Raw genomic sequence first — 17685 nt, 5'->3', positions numbered from 1 at the left:
TAGTTTGCGCTGTGCCAAACTCTCATTGTCAGTGACTTCTGTAAGTAAACTGCTGCAGCCTGCAGGGGAAAGGTGTGGGGGGAGAATATAGAAGTAAAAATAATTAATAAATAATGAAATACATTTTTAGGAGGGTGGTATGATTATAAAATACATACATATTTTAACACATATACTAAACATATTAAATCTATATAGTAAATATTTTATATATACATACATGTGTGTGTATATGTATGTGTGTATATGGGTCTATCTTGTGGTAGCTTTGTGGTGGATTTCCTGTCCTGACAAAGGTCTGAATATGACCGAAACGTCGACTATGATTATGTGACTTGTGAGTTATTAAAAACATCTTCTTATCGACTGGTGAGTGCCCATTCCATTCCTAGTACATATGTGTGTGTATGTATATATGTATGTGTGTGTATATGTGCGTGTGTGTGTGTATATATATATATATATATATATATATATATATCTGTTTAAAATAATAGAAAAAATGTATAGAATTATTTATACATACTTAAGCCTTCACATTTTTTATGTTATTTTGTACTTCCTGAAGACCGGGGGGGGGGGGGGTTTGCGGCTGATTAACTTTAAGGTACTGCAAGACTCGCACCCTGACTGGTTTTAGACACCCCCAAAAGCAGAGCTAGAAATGTTTTTCCAGTGGTGCACACCCTAATGTAATGTGCTGTACACAGTTATGCAGAACACGGAGTATAATGCTACTTCAGGCAGTACTACTGTAAGATGAAGAAATCATTTAACTCCATTACGTCTATATTTGATTTTCTCTGTGTGGGATACTGACCTACATCCCATAATGTAAAAGGGTGTAGCATGGCCGGCGGTTCAAATCCCGACAGCGGCAGCCTGGCAAGGGTGAAAATCCCGATTGTCCTAAGGTAACTATCGCTGACCTAATTCTACCCCCTAACCCTTCCTTAGGGCTGCCTAACCCTAACCTCCCTCCCAAGTGCCTAACCCTAAACCCCCCTTCCCCGCAGTCCTAAGCCTAAACCTAAGTCTCTCGGTGGGGTGCTTAACCCTAACCTCCCCCCGGGGGTGCCTAACTATAAGTCCCCCCGTGATCCCTAAAACCTAATGCTCCACCGCCCCCCCACCCCAAGGCTGTCCGCGTCCGGCTTACCTTCGTTCGGTATTCGGTATGCCGGGCATTGGTCTTCCGGCGTATGGTTAATGACAGGCTTGAAGTTTTCGACACCTGTCATTAGTACCACGCCGGGATTAGAGTGTTGGGAAGCCGGTGGTCTGTATTTAGACCGTCGGCTTGCTGACTACATCCCATGTAAAACTGGTGCTCCGGTCTTCGTTGCATTAATGGCCACAATGAATGCAGTAGGATACGGCTCTCAACATAGAAATGCTTATACCGTTTGATTTGACAAAGATTATGAAAAAAAAGAAAAAGAAACCACACTCTCTTATGTTATTGTTACTGTTCAAAATGTGTATAATTTACATAACAAAAATGTGACTATTTGTAATTAAATTTTTTAGAAGTGACAATTTCATAACCTTGACCGAGTCATAGCAAGGCATAGGGTCAGAATACAAATTCAGGCATATGTATTTTTATCAATTGCAGAGAGAAGTACAAGCCCAAATACAGGAATGTGTCTGCCTTACAGATTTCTCTATAGCAGGATTGTTGAGTGGACTTGAGAACTATTAATCTATTTCTGAATAAATCCTTCTGTTGTACTATTCCATGGTTTCACTTTCATTTGTATTTCTTAGTTTGACATTGTCATCGAGTAGCTTATTAAAGTGTTCGCCAATTTGTAATAGTGCTAGAGAATTGCACTAACAAAGGCAATAGCCTTGGAAAACGCAAATCAAATTAACCTTGTTTTGGTGTATTCTGAAAGCACCTTGGCAGTAATGAAATGTCTAGAAGTAAGCAGGTATATTTCATTCTATTCTAGCAGATGCTTCTCTTACTAGGCGTGTGTAAGGCAGTTAGCTTAATTATCATGAGTATGAGATTCCGATCATACCCAGAATAAAACACTCTAGATTTGTTTAATGTGTTTTTTTTTTTATTCTTGCTTAATGATAATAATTTGCAGTTTTATTTTTGATCTGTTATGACCTTCATTTAAGTACTAAAGATGAGTCACGATTTAACCCCTATCCATTTATTTTTTCAGGTTTATATAATTTTTTATTTTTTTCAAAGCGCACCATTACACATTTAATCCAAACCACATATGGTCTTTGTGTTAGTTAGCTGGGTATTACTTTCATGTTACATTTTCGGTCTCCACTTGTGACTAGCAGAACCCAAATGTATTATCTGTACCTTGCGCAAACAATTATGTTTCCACAAAAAAGCAAAATAGTGCATGAGGCCAAAATGCAGCTTGTGTCACATACAATGCTGATCTCCAAAAATGGTGTTTGCATGAGCTTACAATGTAGTGATGATTGAAGCTGCACAGACATTGCTGCCTTCCCCCATTTCCACCCACTATGCCACCCTATTTCCATACATACCAACATCTACTCCATACATAAACCAACATCTACTCCCCACCCTTGTTGCCCTAATGCCTGTATGGCAATTTCTTTTGGCGTCGCTCTCGGTCCATTATGACCTGTTTACACAGAAAACTTTGGTTTTACAACATGATTGTCTTGCCATAACAAAGTCATATGTAGGCTAGCATTATAGTAATTTTGGGTTTGCAGTAATTTTATTCTTCCTTGTGTAACTGATGACACCTGATTGGTTGGCCAAGCCACCATCCAATCACATGCCACTATTCTCTAACACATTCTCGCCAGATTTGCACAATCTCGAGAAACAGCTGCTTATAATATACTTGTTTTAGTTGGTGATCAATATCATGGTTGGGATTCCAAGGTAGTCACAACACTGAAACCTCAGAATGGACTGGCTGCATACATTGCTGAACTAATCCCCTATATTACTTTCCAAACCAGTTATAACTCTGAAAGTAGATGCTATTTGACTCTATTCCCTACAAATACAGAGTGGTTATAGGAGTCCTACCAGCACTCTGTCTCTTCTTTACACCACTGGCTCAGACTAAAGGCGGGTATCCACTTCTAGATATACTAATGAGAGCACGATTACGACATTGCTGTCGTGCTCTCGTTTGTATATCTAGTGATGTGCCTAGACTGAACGTTCACTCGTTCAGTCCCGGCACATCCCTCATCCCCGTACATGCTGAACCTGACGAGATCGTCAGGTTGACCAGCAAGTACGAGCGATGTCGAAAGCGACCAGCAAGCACGCGCATCGCTGGTCGCTTCCGGCCAAAACATGTCCGATACATGCGCGATTTGCAAGCGATTGCACGATAACAACGTCATTATCATGCAATCGCTTGGTTAAATCGTTAAGTGGATACCCCCTTTACTGTTGAACATATGATTTGTCATTGTGACATTGACTAATTGTCAATCTGCTTAAAGCAAACTATTTAACTTTTTTATTCTTGATAATTAGTGATTGTGCATCTAGTAGTTACTATTGGGGAGTTCTGTATTGTGTCACAATCCTTAAAAAGATGGTCACTTGCTTCTCACACAACAATGCAGCCTCATTAGTCAAATTTAGTAGACAAACCAAAGCTGATATAAACTTAGCCCCAGTCCTTACCATCTTTCTCCATTGCTGCTTTAAGTGGTACAAGAACATTAAGGCAATCATATGACTGGTTGCTATGGGTACAGCATCTCTTTTTTGCGCACTGATTGGCCTCTCTAATTGAAGTGTGGATTCCACTTGGATTGAATATGGAAAGCTGAAGCACACTTGGGGGAATTTATCAAGAAGTGACTTTGGCACTTTTTCGCCATCCCGATTTTTATTTTATTTTTTTAAATAATACAAAAAGCTAGATACATTATCTAGCTGTTACACGTCAGAAAACCCACCCAAAAATGAGTTGAATGTGACCGGCAAGACAGCTGAAACCATACCTATCTTGTCCGCTCTCCCTTTTAAAACTGAATAAGAAGAAAAGTCCCAAACACACTTCCCAAACGGGCCATGCTCTTAAACACCTGGGGATGACAAAAGTGCATGACGCCATACAATATCATCATTATTAGGCACAATGGCCAGCATAGTCTTGCTGGACTAGGTAGCGGGAACATCCAATAACAATACAGATATCCGTAATCAATTTATTTAGTTTGTACATTAGGATTTTCTAAGATGTGATGTGACTGCTCAAATAAATGTACTTTCTTGCATTTGTTTATAAAAATATTTACTTTTTTTTTTTTACACTTGCATGATAACTTGCAAAAATATAAAAAAACAGGGATATTCAAGTCTACAAAACAAGTCACATTTTCTTTGTATGACCGTGTGTCAGTTGAGCATTTTTTAGTCGTTCCTTTTCTTGTCTCTTTAGCGTAACCCCCACACTGGAAGAGATGAGAAAGATTTCAGCACAGCAGCACAGAACTGCGTTTTTCCAAAGAAGAACCAAACTATTGATGAACACTGCAGACGTACAATACATGAAGACCTTAAAAACACAAAGCAATGTAAGTTTTGATTCTAAAGACATATATTTTTTTTTTTACCTAAACACCCCTATAGGAAATGTAAGAAAATTTGTTGTGCTGCTCTTGATAAATGTGACTTGTGATCACCAGAAAGGCCATTGTGCATATTTATATGGCAGATTGGTCTGCTTCTGCCTATGATGTAATAAATAAAAATACTTTTGCTTACATGTCTTTGGAGTGCTAGGTTCGTGTGTGTGTGTGTGTGTGTGTGTGTGTTTTAAGTCCTGCACACATTGAAGACAACTGCCTAGTTTAAATCTGTCATTCACAACTGAAAAAAAAATGATCCCTGTAATATTAATTATAAATATTATCCTTTATTTAGCAATATCAATAGCACCATACAGAGAAAATATGTTTTGCAATATAACTTTGTTACAATATTTTGCTGTTAGATACATTCTGTTAGAGAGGTTTTCTACTCTAAAAAGTACACAGTGGTGTAATATATAAAAAGGACCCTTTGTGTCTATTACAAACAGTATACAGGTTGAGTCTCCCATATCCAAAATGCTTGGGACCAGGGATATTTTGGATAACGGAATATTCCGTATTTTGGAATATTTGCATATCATAATGAAATATCTTGGGAATGGTACCCTAATATACACACACAATGCATTTATGTGTTATATACACCTTATACACATAGCTTGCAGGTAATTTTATACAATATTTTTAATAATTTGTGCCTTAGACAAAGTTTGTGTACATTGAACCATCAATAATCAAAGGTTTCTTTATCTCAGTCATGCCAAAATAATTCCGTATTTCGGAACATTTGGATATGGGAGATTCGACCTGTATTAGCATATAATGAATCCACCAAGAGGGCTTATAATTCTTCTACAAGTTGGCCAGTTATGGACCAGTTTCTTGCATACCTGCAAACAGCCCTATAAACTTGTAGCCAAAACGGAGGCTGGCAGCTAGAAAAAGGACACATAATGGGTGGGGCAGGGCATAGTTTGGGGTTGAAATGGCTTTTTTCTCCCCAGTGTTGGGCTTTGGGCTCTCATGCTTTGATATAATTTAAAACTGTATTAACACAGGAAGGTGGTACTGGTTTTGGGGTTAGTACCAGCCTCTGTTCCAACTGTGCGTAGTACACTCTTCATTTAGATCCTGGGCATCCATTGGTAATATGTATAGCATTTAATGTAAAAGATGAAAAATATTTCCTATACTCCCAAAATGCTGATACCTATTCCCCATGTCACGCACTCTTGCGAAAATGCATTAATAACACCCAGAATGCACACGGTCCACCAAAAATGAACTTTAATCCCAATTTATGTCCTTTCCAGCTTTATCCCCTCCTTTTATCCTAAGGATTTGTGTACACTTCTTCTTTGCTTCTAAAACTTACATGTATATATTTGTTTGTGTTCCCCTATATCTGCACCAAAGTACATTCTTTTGTATATTCTTATATTTAGGAAATCTAGCTGGTTATTTTTTTTAGGGTAAATTCCTGGAGTTTACTGATTGCATAAAAATAGTTTTGGGATCAGTTATAGTAAAGTGTTCTTCTCTTTTTTAAGGGGGAAGGGGGTTGCACATTTGAACTATTTAAAGCCCAGAAAGTAACAATATTCTGTATTTATTTCAGTGTGCTAGAAAATGATCCCAAGAATAGGCAATGCAAAATTTGCTTGAATAGACTCCATATAAAAGCTAATGCCAGTGAATCCGACACACCTCCAAGACATTAAAATTGGTGTGGTCATCAAAGGGAAAAACCAGCTGGACTAAATGTAATAGGCTTTGATTACTATTTTTGCCCTTAAAACTAATTGCTGCTTTAAATGTAGCGGCTATACGACTGGAATCGAGCCTGGACCAGCAAATCAGAGCCTATTACATTTGAGCCTCTGACTTAAACCTGCACAACCACCCTGTAAAAAAAGTAAAGAAAAAACATTACGAAGGGGCACCTGCCCATGTTACCCTTGTCTGAAAACCAGGGGTTGGTGGAAAGGGAACAGGGTAAAGGGAGGGATCATTCAGAAGCTGCAATTAAGAGATCGCAGCTTGTGATTGGTCCTCATGCTCACACCCTCTCACCACTATTGGTTAGCTTAATTGATTTTCTAGTTCTGTATTCTTGACCTGCTTGAGGCTTAGGAAAAATGTCTCCATGTAGGAGCCCCAGTTTTGGCTATGGGGTAGTGTACCTGTAAGAGGTTAACATATTGAACAGAGTAATATACTGTGTGTAGAGTTACGTAGTTTGAAATCTAAAAAGCACAAAACCTACATGGAAACTTGTACTTTATATATATTCAAAATAATGGAGAGAATTACTATATACATTTTTCTTTAGTGAGCGCTTAGATTGAAAAACTAATTAACCTCTTATGTACTTTACAACATTTTCCCTGTGAAAGAAAATTGCAAATGCTGCATAAAAATATAACATCAACCAAATTAAATATCATGGAGGTTTTTTTTTCTGAATGCTGCAAAATAACGATCGTGATGAACACCACATGATTTGTTTTAATTATGTCAAGGTAGAACATAGACAAAGCAATTACGTTAGCCATATACCCCAAGAATCCATTTTAATAATCAAAGTTTAGTCTGTGATAATGACTGGGTAATATACACTCGCTGGGTTACCTTCCTCAGTATCCATCTCATCAAAATCTAAAGAGCTCAGCAATTATGATGAAAAACCCTTTATATGATTAAGCTAGGCACATTGATTTAGGTCTTTTGAGTGCATGTTTTATTCACAGTGGAAAAAGCAACTTTGATTCCAGCTAATTAAGTTTATTGGGGATTTTTTTGTAGATGTCCTGCTATTCAGCGACACCGTTGGTATTTATAGACTATTTTTCTTTTTGTGTTTTTTTGTTTTTTTAATTTCATCTAGTTAAAGCATAAATAATTTTAGTAGCCTGGTTGGCTCAATCATTTTTATGGCAGAGGAAGGAGGCCGAGAAGAAACCTATTTGATAAAAAGTTCACAGTAGGCTTTTCTTTTGAGAACCAGAAAGTAGAAGGCAAGATCAATAAACGCTAGATAACAACAGTATAAGGGAGAGAAAAAAATACTCAAAGAACGGGGTTTAACTGGAACTAAGCCAGATTGGTCATCAGGCCTTTGAAATGTTTCATTATTTTCTGTCTCAACACACAGATGACACAGACTCGTGTGAAGATGACAGCACCATCAGAAAGTTTGGAGAGAAGAAAGGTGTTCCAGGTAAAAGTCGAGATGTGGGATGAAAGAAATCGGCACAATGCATACAGGAGCATTTAAGCAAATGAGCAGATATTTACTAAACACAATTTATGCAAAGTAAACAAAGGTGATTGCTCATTAACGAGCAGGGAGTGACGGTGACGATGTAATGCGAATTCCATTGTCACAGTGTGACTTTCTTCTGACCTTTGTGCTTTCACTTTACTTTGGATTTTCTTCATTTAAATGATTAATATCTGTAAGCTTGGTTAAGTAATTGCCCTACGATCTGCAGATGGTTCTAATTTGCTACTTATTGCTACTTATCTTTTGTGCCTGGCTAACGATCAGTGATGAACTATAGAAATATGCTATAAGGAAAGCCATACTTCAGAAATGACTTTAAGGAACACATCTAGATGGTGGTGTATATTCGGCAAATCAATTTTTGATAGTTTCTAGCTTTTTCGTTTGATGATTTCCATTCTGTCATAGCAGACAGTGAATATAAAAGAGGACCATGTCAACAGTAGCCAAACGTCTTTGGGAATTTCAAAAATGAGCAGAGTAGCGACTGCTGACAAGGACGTATTCCTCTTTCAGAACTAATGCAGGGATCATTTGTCATTAATAATAATAAGGTTGTGTTTTCCAAGCAAACAAGTATTGTATTAATTAGATGTAGTCATTATTTTTACTATGGAGCAAATAAAAAAAGTACACGGTTAGCAAGCTAAATAGTGATCCCACCCACGCCTCCTGCAAACATATTATTTGCCCTTAAACCACCTTGCCATTAATGATCATGACACATGCATGATCTGTGCTAATATACTGCATTTTCATGGTTTTAAGAGGCTATATATGTGGCACATTTCATAGGCAGTCATTTTATCCGACTCCTTTTGACTTGATTTTTAAATAATGATTAGTGGAAATATAACCCTCATTCCCTATTCCAGCTCTAGTCTCTCTTTCCCTTGCTGTGTTTTTGAAGTTAGAGCAAAGCGCAGCAGGGTGCCCCAGCGAGCCTCAGCAAGAGCACAATATTGTCAATTAGCTTCTTTTTCTTTCTTTTTTTAATAAAACTGACTCATACTTGCAAAATCTCTCACTTATTAAGATTTTAATTAATGGCTAGCAATGCATATCTTTCACCGCAGAAAGCATTTTCTCAAAACAGAATGCTTTCAAGATTTGTTCTATCGAAACGTACAGTGATAAACATAAAAACATTTCAGGGATTTGGCCACCTGGTCAGCACTGTTTTAGGTTCCTGCCTGTACCACGCAGTTTAATGTTTATTTGCTAATGTTAGCTTATATCACCCTTGCATGGGGGTTAAGTGAAGCATTGGGCGATGGTTTTTATGTGCCGTTATATACTAAAGTATTGATCCGTTTTGGTCTTGAGAAGAGCAGATTGATTGCAGCTGGTGATAACCTTTAATGGACCAAGATAGTAGCCCTTATAGATTAAATACACTGATTTCGAAACTTCACACATTCTTGAACAGACCTCCAGAGGTTTTAAAAATCATATTGTTCTATTTTGCAGCAGTGGTCTGACTTCCGGGGAATCCGGGTTGGAACGCGTAGTGTTAAATTAACAGTATATGCGGACGACATCCTTTTATATATATATATATATATCTGACCCCCAGCATACATTACCATTGATTATGCAGAAGTTTGAGCAGTTTGGCGGCATCTCTGGTTTAAGAATCAACGAAGATAAATCGCGAGCGATGTTTCTTCATCCCACTATTTCTACTCCTCATTGGGGCTCGTCTTTTTCCTTCTCTTGGACCTCCTCACATTTAAAATACTTGGGTATTCTCTTGCCTAGAAACCCTGCTCAATTGTACGATATAAATGTATCACAAATTATCACTGAGGAGCTAAGGGGTTGGAAACATTTGACCCTCTCATATTTGGGTAGAGCGGCTCTGATTAAAATGATGACTTTTCCCCGTCTTCTATATATGTTGCAAACATTGCCCATCCTGCTTACCACAAAAGATATTCAATTAATCAACGAACTCTTCCGGTCATTCTTATGGCAGGATGGTAGTGCCCTAATTAGTCTCCGAAAACTATGTCAACCTAAATCTAATGGTGGAATATACTTTCCTAACATTCTTGTTTACAATCATTCCTCCCTGATGAGGTTTCTGGTTGACTGGCTAAATAATCAGGAGGTTTACGCCAACACATCCCTCGAATCACAATTCCTCCCTACAATGGCTTTAAAATATTTTCTACATATTCATGATCAGGAAGTTCCTCCAGAAGTTCGTGATAACCCATTATTGATGACTACTAGATGCCTCTGGCTCATACTGCGTCATAAGCTTTGCCTCAATGCCTATAAATGAGTTCACCTCCCATTGTTGGGCAACCTGGACTTTCAAGAGGGAGAGGCAGCTTATCCTTTCACGATCTGGAGGGTGGGGGGTGTCCACAATATAGGTCATCTGCTGAACTTGGGGTTGGGCCGGCCCCTGACGTTCCATGAGGCAACAGAACAATATGAGACTCTGCGTGCTTATCCTTTAGCTTACTTCCAGGCACAGCATTATATAGCCTCTGTTGTGCGGACATGTTCAACAGCTGATTGGCAAAACCCGCTGGACAACTGGTTTTCTAGATCAACACCTACTCGTAAGGCCATATCTATCTATTATAAATTCCTTAGTGAAGAATTAGACCACAATTTGGTTAGCCATGGTATGCGTCGGTGGCTGACACAATTCCCCACTCTTTCTATTAATGATTTAATACGTGGGTTATTGAGATCACGATCATTATTAACTGCTAGTACATATAACAAGCTTTTTTTAAATGTGTACCATAGGACCTATCTGTCCCCTCACAGGCGATATAGAATGGGTATATCTGATTCTCATACTTGCCCTAGATGTGCGGGAGAGGAGGCGGATCTCTATCACTGCCTTTGGGAATGTCCAGTTGCTCAGGGTTTTTGGAGGCGAGTAAATGGGATGCCAAGACTCATTTGGTCAATTATGTACCTTTCACCCCTGAATGGGCTGTCCTGGGTATATTCCCACAGAGACTTACTGCGGGTAGCAGGAAATTATTACTGGCAATAAGTGCAGTGGCAAAAAAAGCCATTCTACAAGAATACCCGACCCCAATCAATTTTCAATTATATAAAGAAAAGTTGAATTTTATCTTCCGAATGGACTGGGTGGAAACATTGGCCCTCATTCAGAGCCGTACGCTCTGAGCAGAGCGCACGCTCTGAATGAGGGCCGCCCTCCATAATTATGGAGCGTCCTCCTGGATGCTCGTATAGCTGTGGGTCACCACCCACAGCCTATACGAGCGTGCAGTTTGATGACCGCGATGGTCTTGACCATCGCGACCATCGCCACTGCGAGTCGGAGCCTGCGGTTGAGTTTTTCAACCGCAAGGCCCGGAGTGATTTTGGCTCTATCAGAGCCAAAATCACTCCCACTGACATCACTAGTGATGTCAGTGGGCCGGCTTCTGACGGTAGGCGTTCCCTTGGGAACGCCCCTGTCAGGGAGGCACGCCCCTGGCACGCCCACCAAAGGGGGCGTGCTGTCAATCAACATCGACAGCACGCCCCCTTTGATCAGACACAACGAGCGAAGGAAAGTCGTTCGCTCGTCGCGTCTGGCGCATGCGCACGACGGAGCTCCCGCCATCGTGCGCATGCGCAGTGCACAACATCGACCCACTTGCGAGCGGACAGCCGCTTGCGAGTGGGTCTGAATCAGGCCCATTGTTTCATATGGAGAGGAAAGTCTCTTCATTTTTTGATACATGGGAAAGTCTCATAGCTACCTGCCAGTCTCTACACAATCCCAGATCTGCCATAGTGTGCGCCTGACTCAGTGGTATGAGGCGCAGGTTCTATTGGGGGATCCTCCCATTGCGTTGCCCAGTGGATGAGTGCCAGACTTCATTTCTATTTTGTAATGCTAATATTTTTTTGGGATATGTGCTGTGATGAAACTGTTTGAAATACTGTTCATTATTATATATGATGAATGTTGAAATACTGATCTTCAATGTATACATGATGGATTTGTTTGTGGTGTTTTGCTTCAATAAATAAAAATATATATTAAAAAAAATCATATTGTTCACTTTGGAGACTAATGGGAAATAGTTCAGGAGAAATTAAGATAAAATGTATCATCAGAAACATATTTTAGCCCTAACTATGTAGTGTGACTTCCACCACGTTTTCTGTTAGCATCCTTTCCACTAACTGGTGCTGCACGTCGGGTCTACCAAGATCGGTAAATAAGCCAAGTATAAATCGTTAATGTAGCTTGAATATTATGCAATTGTCCACAGGACATGTCAAGAAGAGGAAAAAAAGGTCCCACAAATAGATTCACTTCTCTTGAATTTGGAGCAGGTTATACCGATTTCTACTTGGATTGTGTGTCTGGAGACTGATTTTTGTTGAAGCTTTTCTGTGGTTATACACAGGCTCACTTTTAGTTTTCTTGGAACTTACAGATTTACATAACATGTGTGATGGTACATTGGGTTAGAGAGCGGTCTTGATTTTCAACAGCTATATTATTTGGTCAGCAGATGACGACTACACTGTGCATCTGTATGTTATTTATTGACCTTTATTTATATTGTGCCTACATGGGTATATGCAGTCCAGGGATTAAGTGGTGTACGTGAAGAGATCTATGATTTCATGTGTCTAATGACACGAACTTAAACAAATATAGCCATGCCTCCAAGAATGACTGGGGCCAAATGGCTCACATAGATGGTTTTCTCTGTCTTACAAGCACGGGTGGCATTATGCTTCCTGACTGTATCATGGGTGTTATTCACTGGTCATGTGGTAGGTGACATCATATCCTATCATGATGGAAGCTAACTTGCTGCTATAGTCACATGTTTGAGTGAAAGATGAGCAATTGGTTACATTTGTAAACCACTTTTTGTGCAGTATCCACCTCGTGCTCGGCACTTTAAGAGTTAACTGTTGTTTTTTTTTCCTGTAGATTGCATTTGTTGCTAAAGAGCAAGTAAACCAAGTACTGAGTTTTAAATATCAAAGCCTGTGTATTACTAAGCTAAGCAGTATGTCTGAAATAACTGCGTATTTATACTTGGCAAAGCATGTCCAGTATTATGCTGTGCCAGCCCTTTTGTGCCAGCTGCCGTTTTAAAGTGGACCTGTAATGTTTAAGATAAAGTATGTTTTTAAATAGTGCCTTGTGCTCTATAAATGTCTTAAAACGAACAGAATACCCCCCATGGTCTCTCTGTCTGGGAAATGGCATGAAATATGTTTACGCGTTATATGCAAATGACGAATATTTGCTGTGCTGTGGAGATTGAATTATGCTGTTTCCGGGGCGGCTTCTATGTTCAGCTCCTCTGCACTGATGTGACAGGAAAGGTGGGACGCAGGATAAAGTCACCCTGAGCCAAGCTTGAATCCATGGAAAAGATAAACATGTGAAGAATACTTCCTGTGCAAAAGTAACTTAGAGCCCAAAAAAGCCATCAAATGGCATCAACTTTTTAAAGATAATGGTGTAGTATATCTTTACCGGTAAATTCATTATGAAAGAAAATGACTACATTTAATCAGTGCATGTGATAAACGGATGGACTGCGCCTGAAAGGAGATGACATTTCTATTCTGAAAAGCAAGAGTCCATGTATCCAGATTTACATATACATAACTCCCTAATCTCTAGATTTAGGTTATACAGTCCAGATTCTAGTGGACTGCCATGACAGCAATACTACTTGTCCTGATTGCATAAGGTGTGTGTTGCACACAATAATTTGGGGTATTTTCTGGGAAGGGTGTTGGTGGTGGTATAGGCAGGTATGCCCCAAAGTGACGCAACCATTTCTCCAATATGATTCAACCATGCACTTTTTGAGGTTTTTCCAGACTGACAAACCAAATGTGTATACATACAATGCTTGGGCATGTGGTTTTTTTTCATATGTAGAGAAAGCATTGAGAAACAAGACCATGTGTAAAAAAATAAATAAATAAACTTAATCTTAAATTTGACTGGTCCTCTTTAAAATAACCTTTTGGAAACTAAAACCGATTTGTCCTTACAAATTTCGGGGGCAAGGTAGAAGCCTAAATCTGAAGCACAATCTTAAATGGAGTAGAAAAAAATAAATAAAAATATATATATATATATATATATATATATATATATATATATATATATATATAATTTATTACACCCGGCACTCTATGAATGATAGTCCATGTACCTTGCTAAGGTGCCTTCCCCAAGTGTAAATACACTCCATATAGTTACCCCAAACCGAGCGGCCCTCTGTAGACTTTTTCAATCGCCACTTCAAAACATGGGACCTCAATAAAATGTTTTGATGTGTCGATTGAAAAAGTCTGCGTGCCGCCCGGTTTGGGGTAACTATATATATATATATATATATATATATATATATATATATATATGAGAAAGTTCTAGTTGCACCAGAAGCGTACGCAATTGTAATTTTAATTATATATATATATATATATATATATATATATATATATATATTTTTTTTTTTTTTTATAACATACATTCGCTTTCTAGTCCCATATTATTATATGTATTAATAAAAGTTATGTTTTATATATCTTTTCATGCTTAGTGCATCACAGTGGACATTTCCTCTTTCTTTCTATCAATTTTCGATTATATATATATATATATATATATATATATATATATATATCATGCCTTGATGAAAGATGTAGAAAAGCATCTGAAACATTGCTGTCAACGCTGACTCTGTGTTTTTTTTTTTTCGTGGAGTGCTGCCTACTAATATATTGTATATTATTTTTTGAGAATGTTTGAACAAGATTACAAACTTTGACACATAACCATCGGGTGTATCATAACTTGAATACACATCAACTATGCACAAATGAAAACCTTGTGATAGGGGTTGCCGATAAAGGCGGGGCTGTGGTGGTTTTAGATTACACTTATTACAGTGCTGACATTTTGCAACAACTAAGCTGCACTGATACTTATACCAAGTTGGACTATAATACGATGTATGAGATTAAAAGCAAAGTTGATGTTGTACTGGCTATGGGAACAACACATAGGTGGCTTGATGAATCTTTGGCTAGGTTGTTGATAGTGGATCACCCAGTGTGCCCCATTTTCTAAAGCATCCCAAAGATTCATAAGTCTTTGGAACGGCCGCCTGGCCGACCAATAGTGTCTGCAAGAAATTCGGGTCTGCAACCCATAGCACAGTATGTGGATTTCTTATTACAGCCGTTGGTGAGAGCATATAAAAGAGACCCCTGATTTTTTATGAAGTTGAAAAACATAAAATCACTTCCATCTGGTGTACTCTTGGGTTTACACTGGTATACCGCACAAAGAGGGTGTAGAAGCGGTAAGAGACGCTCTGTTTCAATATGTCCACCAATCGACTATGTTTGTGAATTGAGCTCTACAGTATTGGTCAACAACCATTTTCAGTATGGCAGCTCCTACTATGTGCAGAATGCTGGGACCACTATGGTGTTGAATTTGGCTCCGGCTTACATCAATTTGTACATGACGAAATATGAGGTTACTCATAGTTACCCCAAATACGGTCCCAGCATTCTGCACTTTTACAGATTTATAGGTGATGTGTTCTTGTTGTGGAATAACATTTATGATGATGTTGAATGACCTAAACCAATTAGACAGCCCTATAAGGTTTACAGGGAATGTGCAGTCTGAACATGAACAGATATAATTCTTAGACGTGACTGTGTTCCTAAATGGAGGTACCCTAGGTACAACGCTATATAGATGTCACAAGCTGCAGCCGAGTCCTGTTGGATGGCGGTTCTCTCAGGCCGGTTGATGGGAGACAGGCGCCACGCTGTCAGCTCATGAAGTCCTCCCTTTAGGCGTTACGTCATCCCTGCTGGAACGGGATTGGTGCTTCCTCCTTTTTCTGCCCTGCTGATGCGTTACTCGGATGCTGGTGATAGCGTTCCACCTGTTTCCGGTTATGGTGTTTGCATCGTGTTGGTCAAGTGTCCTGAACCTCAGCCTGCCTGTCTCCAGTATCCCTGCCACTTGTGTCATCTCGGCGGCACAAGTCGCACTCAAGCGTCATCTTTTCGGATCAGCTTAAACACATTCTCGTGCAGCACTCAGTGCAGGAGACATTGGATGACCTCATGCATCTAGCAATCCATATAGACCGCCGACTTTGTGAACGAAGGTTGGAAAAGGGGCTTCCTCAGTTACCAGTGTGGGTAACTCCTCCTGACCCATGCAGTTGGGGGTTACCGTCTCTCTGCTGAAGAGAAACGGAGAAGACGTTCCCAAGGTCTCTGCCTATATTATGGAGGAAAAGGACATTCAGCCTCTATTTGTCCAGTCAAATCGGGAAAAGGCAAGTTCTAGGTGTATTGGAAGAGTTAAACTAGGCCAGTGGTGGCGAACCCTGGCACTCCAGCTGCGGTGGGACTACATATCCCAGCATGCACTGCCAGAGTTTTGCTATTAGGGAATGCTAAAACTGTGGCAGGGCATGCTGCGATATGTAGTCCCACAGCAGCTGGAGTGTCAGGGTTCGCCACCACTGATCTAGGCCTTGCATCTGTCTCTCCCTCTAATTCAGTCCTTATCCCCACAATGATTCAGGTGGAGTACCTTCAAGTCCCTGTCTCTGCCAGGATTGCTGTTTTCTCCCAAACACCTCTCATTCGATTGTCTGTAAGAGCCTTGCATTCAGAGGAAATAACGTTCCTCTTGCTCCACTGCCCACTAGTGCCACTGGTTTTAGGCCTACCATGGCTCAGGAAGCACAACCCTGTTATCCATTGGCGTACTGGAGAGATTCTCCAATGGGGAGATTTCTGTTCTTCTCTCTGCATCGCTCTTCCTGTTCGTCTGGCTTCTGCCGTCCAGTCCGATTTGGCCTCAAAGGTTCCGGTTCCCTATCAAAACCTGGCAGAAGTTTTTTCCAAGAAAAAGGCGGATACTCTACCACCGCACCGCTCCTATGATTGTGCTATTGACTTGCTTCCTGGAGCAAGGCTTCCCAAAGGCAGGTTGTACGCATTGTCTTTTCCTTACAAAGCGATGCAGGAGTACATTCAGGATGCTTTGGAAAAGGGCCTCATTTCGCCCTCTAAATCTTTGGTCGGAGCGGGCTTCTTTTTTGGGCAGAAGAAGGATGGCTCTCTCCGATTGTGCATAGATTTTTGGGGGTTGAACAACATTACCGTGAAGAATTCCTACCCCACTGCCTCTTATTTCTGTCTTGTTCGACCAACTTCGGGGAGCTTCCATCTTCACCAAGATTGATCTCATAGGAGCGTATAATCTTGTTCGTATCAGGAAAGGTGATGAATGGAAGATGGTCTTTAATACCCATTCTGGCCATTATGAATACCTGGTGATGCCGTTCGGCCTGTCCAACGCCCCAGCCGTCTTCCAGGATTTCATCAATGACTTATTAAGAGAATATCTGGGAGTTTTTGTGGTCGCCTATCTTGATGATATCCTGATTTACTTTGATTCCCTGGAACAACACCGTCAGCACGTGAGGCAGATGCTACTAAAACTCCTGGAGAACAATTTATACGTGAAACTGGAGAAGTGTAACTTTGAGGTATCATTTCTTGGATATATCATCTCGTCCTGAGGGTTCTCTATGGATCCAGGCAAAGTCCAGGCCATTTTGGACTGGGTTCAACCAACCAATTTGCAAGCTATACAACGCTTCCTTGGCTTTGCCAATTACTACAGGAGATTTATAAAGTCCTTCTCATCCATTGTCGCTCTGATCGTAGAGCTTACTAAGAAAGGAGCAAACTGGCCAGTCAAAGCCCTTCAAGATTTCAACTCCCTGAAGTCC

General features: G+C 39.9%; 1 protein-coding gene across 1 annotated transcript in view; it reads left to right on the top strand.

Moving 5' to 3' along the window:
* KIZ (kizuna centrosomal protein) overlaps window positions 1–17685 on the top strand; it is a 158996-nt gene that overhangs the window by 92222 nt on the left and 49089 nt on the right. The window contains exons 9-10 of the mRNA XM_088477334.1: window positions 4428–4563; window positions 7736–7801. Coding sequence (XP_088333460.1) covers window positions 4428–4563; window positions 7736–7801 — 202 coding nt within the window. The remainder of the gene's footprint in view (window positions 1–4427; window positions 4564–7735; window positions 7802–17685) is intronic.

The sequence above is a fragment of the Taudactylus pleione genome, unplaced genomic scaffold (genome assembly GCF_031769625.1).
Source record: "Taudactylus pleione unplaced genomic scaffold, aTauple2 ptg000201l, whole genome shotgun sequence".
In the NCBI taxonomy this organism is placed as follows: Eukaryota; Metazoa; Chordata; class Amphibia; order Anura; family Myobatrachidae; genus Taudactylus; species Taudactylus pleione.
This window is presented reverse-complemented; position numbering and strand designations above follow the sequence as displayed.